The sequence below is a fragment of the Lagenorhynchus albirostris genome, chromosome X (assembly GCF_949774975.1).
Source record: "Lagenorhynchus albirostris chromosome X, mLagAlb1.1, whole genome shotgun sequence".
Taxonomy (NCBI): Eukaryota; Metazoa; Chordata; class Mammalia; order Artiodactyla; family Delphinidae; genus Lagenorhynchus; species Lagenorhynchus albirostris.
The window spans coordinates 82,716,759-82,722,030 of record NC_083116.1 but is presented as its reverse complement, the minus strand read 5'-3'; the positions used below and the strand labels follow the sequence as shown (position 1 = coordinate 82,722,030).

The window sequence follows — 5,272 nt, the reverse complement described above, 5'->3', positions numbered from 1 at the left end:
ATTCCCCCTTTAAATTCCCTCAACAAAAATATACTGGCCTCAAGGAATTCCTTCCACAAAATCGATCATGTTTACATACATTTCACATTCTACTAGTCAGAAAAATTTACCTGGCAGAAATTGTTGGTTTTCAGGGACATGTAAGTTTTCATTAAACTAGGTTGGGGTATGGAAGTCCGAATTAATCATACCTCCTTCCCTTACAGATTCTGAACCAACTAAAAAATATACACAGTAATCAAAGAGGGATTAAAATACCAGCTTTAATATATTGTTAAATGAAAAAGAAAAATTCATAACAGCATGTATAGTATGCCACAATTTGTATAAAAATCTGATACACACATATATAATATACTTGTAAATACATGGATTATCTCCGGAAAAATACATAGTAACTGGTAAGAGTGGTTATCTTTGGAAATTGGCGCTGAGGTCAGGGGTGGGAAAAAAGGAAGGAGACTTACTTTATACTGTATATCCTTTTGTACTGTTTGATTTTTACCAGAGGTGTGTGTTTTTGTCCAAAAATGATTTATAAGTTAAAAATTTTTAAAGAATAAAAATAGATACCAGCTTTATTGCTGATAGGTCTGGACTGGAGAACACGTTTTGGACCTAAGCCTGAAATGAACTTTTACCCCAAGTGTAAAGACAATGGATCCCCCACCCCAGAGGGTGAGAGACGTCTACAGATTAGATGTTTATCCAGCCATGTAGTGAAGGACTGTAGTTTTTTCCATATCTTTCTGTGAGCAATGAGCTCAAGAGCCAAGAGGGCCCTAAGTTGCATATCCATAATAACCTTTTCTCAAGTTCACCAAGTTATTTCTCCTCCCATTTGGGAGATGGGTAGAAATTTTCTGCCAAATATTTTTGAGAGGCACAAGTCCTTTTGTTTCTTGGCCAGGAACATGGAGAGAGGCAGAGGATAGATCCTAGCATACCATTGGACATTTCTGTCCACATTGTCAACACCCAAGACAAACAGGGCTTGGCTGTCCTTTCGGGGAAGACCAGCAGTATCTTAGGAATGTCCTGCTCCCTCTTGTGTAAGACTGGTGAGCAGTTCTGCTTTTGCCCCAGAAGGCTCTGAAATAAGTCAAACTAAAACAGTAATTAAATTAACTCTAAGGCTACATTACACCCCAGGTTGAAAATTCACTCACTATTTTATCCCCAATTTATAATTATGTCCAGCCACATTATCTGACATAGCTTAAAAGATTATACAATAAGCCCTAAAGGTAGCATTAAAATACTACAAATAATACAATATCAACAACATAATGAAAATGCCTTAATTTGAACTGTATGAAAATCACACCAACTATTAAACTCCAAGGGAAAAATGAATGCCCCCAATTAAATTTCTATTTTAAAGTCCAAAGGAATTAAAGTCCAAAATTCTGCCTTCCCCAATTTCTTGGTTTTTCTGATGTCAGCCATACAGATCTCACAAAGATGTCTGGACAGATATGGGGTTCCTTCATCAGCTGTAGCCTGGGCTGTCTTCCTCTTGATTTGGTGTAGTTCCTTCAGAACTTCAGGAGTTGAATTAATCTAACCCCACAATTGCATGTCATACATATATGTCATACATTAAGAGTCCACAGGGTCAACAGGACATAAGATTATCACAGTGTCAGCCTCACATCCAAAAACTTAGCAAGCACACTAATCCTCAGCCTCTAAAACAGATATCTCAAGCAAATTTATGTCCCCAGGACTTAGTAAATAGGGTAATACAGACCCACATTGCTGTTGTCAATCAAATATCTGAGCAGAGACTTAGTGGCATCAAAAGGAAGAAACATAGACAGAGAAAACATGGGAGAAGAGAACACTTTCTTGGTTTCATCCTCAGCAGGATGCCAGTCTGTCTGTGCCAGTAGTCTGGACTCCATGACCTGTGAACTTAAACTAATTTGGAAGATATTTCCCAAGTGGTTGATTGTACTGGCATGAGTCCCAGCCCCAAATATGCAGAAGTCCATGGCCTGTCTGTTATTGCTAATGGAGCTTCTATCAGAAACCCAATGAGAATGCATTGGCTTTGGCCGGGTGCTTCTCTCCAAAACCCTGCTTATTTTTCAACATTTTCTTTCCTAGTTAACTTTCCAAAGTTAACCTTCACTAATGCCTTCAATAATGGAAGGTACAAGGCCCACTCCATTACTTATTTTTCTGCTGAAGTAGGACTCATCCTTATCTGCACATGAGTTTCTTAGGTCCAGCCAAGAAACAGGATAAAGTTGAAAAACAAAACACTAACAAATATCTATTAGATTTCTATCTACAAATGACAGCATTAAAAACATCATTAAGCACTTAGAAAATCATTAAGTCTATTGATCATCTAGCACTGATTCTAATCTCTGTGTTCCTCAGTCCTATTAGGACACCAGAATAAATGAGCTCACCAGTTCCTACAAGGAAGCAAAGCCTATTTTCAGCTTTTCTTAGTTCTAGCAAGTGCATTGCCCACCTCATATGCTGGGACTCAGAAGTCTTCTAAGAATCAAATGAAAACCTAATTTAAAATTTTTCAAAGCGTCCTTCTTGGTATAGGAAAGAAATCTGTATCTCAGCCTGATTCCAGATTTTTGCTCCTTTATATTGAGGTCCTAGACAGATCTGCCAACCCTTGCCAAACCTGGCCTTTATCCTGTGACTGAGGACTAGAGCTACAGCCCGGCCTAATGCTCTATTGGGCTGGCAAAGCCCAATTGTGCTAAAGTCTGCCTGCACAGCCTTTGTCTGTAAAAACCCACTCCTTGTCTGCAGGTACCAGCCAGAGCTATTGTAGACAACAGAAATCCTAATGCCATTAATGACCAACCGCGATTTCTCCACTTGCGGTTTGGTTCCCAAATGCTTGCCCTCTTAACAATTTTGTAAGGTTTCTCAGCCTATGCTTATGTACTAAAGTGCAAAATAATTACCCTCTTGATTTCCAAACCAAGTTTAGTAATAGGTACAAGAATCAGAAATGGAACAAAATATTAGCCTTACTTTCATTATAGTTAGAATTTAAAATGCAACTTAGACAGAAGACCAAAATAAGCTTCCCATTCCTCCCCATATTAGACTTTTGAAGGGGAGGGGTTGAATTGCAAAGACACTAACCCAGCCAGCCCTAAGGGGAGGGTTGAATTGCAAAGAAATTTATCCAGCCAGCCACATTGCATATCTCAGGAAGCTTCACACTTCAGTGAGTGCAGATTGTCCAAATGCCCAAAAGAATGAGGCAAGAGGTGTTCAGCTACCTTTAGCCTATTAACACCACCCAAGATAAAAATATGGGCCGATGGATGTCAGACTTTACCCCTCTCACTAATTAGCTAAGTCAATCATTCTTCTGTGGGGAGGAACCGGTAAAACGGTTGGAGATAAAGGCAAAAGGTTTCTTCAAAAAATGTCTGAGAGGGTGGAAGTTCCAATTTTTTGCCAGGCAAAAGTGTGAAAAAGGGGGAGAATATGGTTCTTACAAACTGTAAAGCAATCCAGACTTCTTGTGTGTTCAGATTTTACAAACAGTCTCACATATTTGGCAAATTTCAAAATGACCTCTAAGATGTTTTTACCAAATCATAGACATAGATATGGAAATCATCATCAAATTTGATGAAGTACACAGAGGGTTTTGCTTCCACCTGATGAATGACCATGCCAGTTCTCTTGGAGCCATCCTCCTTGGCATATTCCACCTGTTTGCCTACTAGGCTGTCTATGACTTCTCCTGGCTCCCTCTCTGCAAGAGGAGAATCATTGGAATCTGGAAGGATGTGTAGGTCACCATCTTTATAATCATCTAAGAGCTGGTACATATATAATACAGGATCTTTCTCATAGGTAATGTAAAACCATGTGTTCATGACAGGTGCCTGAGCTAAGACCATCCCCCTCCATTCATTTTTGGAACCTTCCTCTGTCTCAAAAATATGTTCCACTGCTTTGCCAATCATAATTTCTATCAAGTGTGTATCACTGATTCTAGATGATGCAACTCTATTAGGAAGGATTTCAAGTGATGACACTCTTTCATCTCTATGAAGTTCCAATCCATAAACACAGTCAAATCCATCATATTTGATAAGATACAGAGAGGGATTTACAGGTACCTGATCCAGAACGGTTCCCTTCCACTGTGTTAGAGGTTCATCTCCATCTTTCCATCCGTGCCGAATTCTGCAGCCTACGATGTTCCTCCGATGCTGGGAGGTGGGTCTGCTCCTATGCTTCTTGTGTGCAGCCTTTCTCTTCATCACGGTCACAGACACACTGGCATGTCCTGCGCCTGTCCTGGACCGCTGCCCTGCAGCTGCTTTTCCGAGCGGGGTCTTCATGCCTGCGCGGAGCACAGTAGCAAGGAGGACCAAGAAAGGAAATCAAGAAAAAATAAATTCAATGCATGACACGATGAACTTTTTCTCCTAATTAGTACATTCTGTGCACCCACGCCTAAGTTTTTCCCGAAAGCTATGCGGAAAGGCTGGAAATCAAGGCATTCTGGCTGCGTGCCTGCAGTAACCTTCCTCCCCAGCTAGTTCAGGCTATGGTAGCGTGAAGGAGTTGCGGTTACAGTCAAAGAAATAGGGGGCACCCCCCCCATTCCTCCCGCCCTGCGTCCAACACTGTCCAGGCCAGGGGACACAGATTCCCCCAGGCCGGGGATAGCGGGCCTCGCGTGCCCAAATCGGGCACCTCGCTGCTGCCTCCGCGGTGAGCCTGTGTCAAAGGAGGACCAGCAGACGACGAGCCAGGTGCTTGCAAGAGCTGAAAGGAAGGATCCTTAGGAGAAGAGCGTGTCAAGTGGGCTGCTGGACAGGCAAACAGGATGGCGGCAGTGTCTCCAGCACTCGGCTCGCGGGCCCTCCGCTCCCTGTTGGCAGCAGCAGCCCCTCTGCCACATCAGGTTCCCACCAGCCGCTGCAGTCGCCGCAGTCTCCTCCCTCTTTTCCGTATACCACAGCTTCCGGCCAGGAGAGAGGCCTCCCCTTCCTGCCCAGCAAATCACCCGCCCACCGGCCCCCCCCACCCCGCCCCCGCACCTCGCCCGCCAACTCTCTTGTCCGCCCCTGCCCTGGGCCTGGGAGGCGCTCTTTGGTTCCTTGCCCCGCCCCTTTCCCAAAATCTGGAGCCGCCTGACCAACAAATCCCCTCCCCAATCGCCTTGCGCCCCCTCTTCAGTTCTGGGCCCCCAGTCTCCCCACCCCCACCCTTATCCTTACCTCAGTACCCCTGATCCATCTGCTTTTCATCCTCCAGG

General features: G+C 43.5%; 1 protein-coding gene across 1 annotated transcript; it reads right to left on the bottom strand.

Moving 5' to 3' along the window:
• Positions 1-306: 306 nt before the first annotated feature.
• On the bottom strand, positions 307-4,912 carry SPIN3 (spindlin family member 3). The gene is made up of 2 exons (XM_060137258.1): positions 4,708-4,912; positions 307-4,351 (listed from the first exon to the last, which is right to left on the bottom strand). The coding sequence occupies exon 2, from the start codon at positions 4,347-4,349 to the stop codon at positions 3,573-3,575; it is 777 nt and encodes a 258-aa protein (XP_059993241.1). The 5' UTR covers positions 4,350-4,351; positions 4,708-4,912; the 3' UTR covers positions 307-3,572.
• Positions 4,913-5,272: the final 360 nt, after the last annotated feature.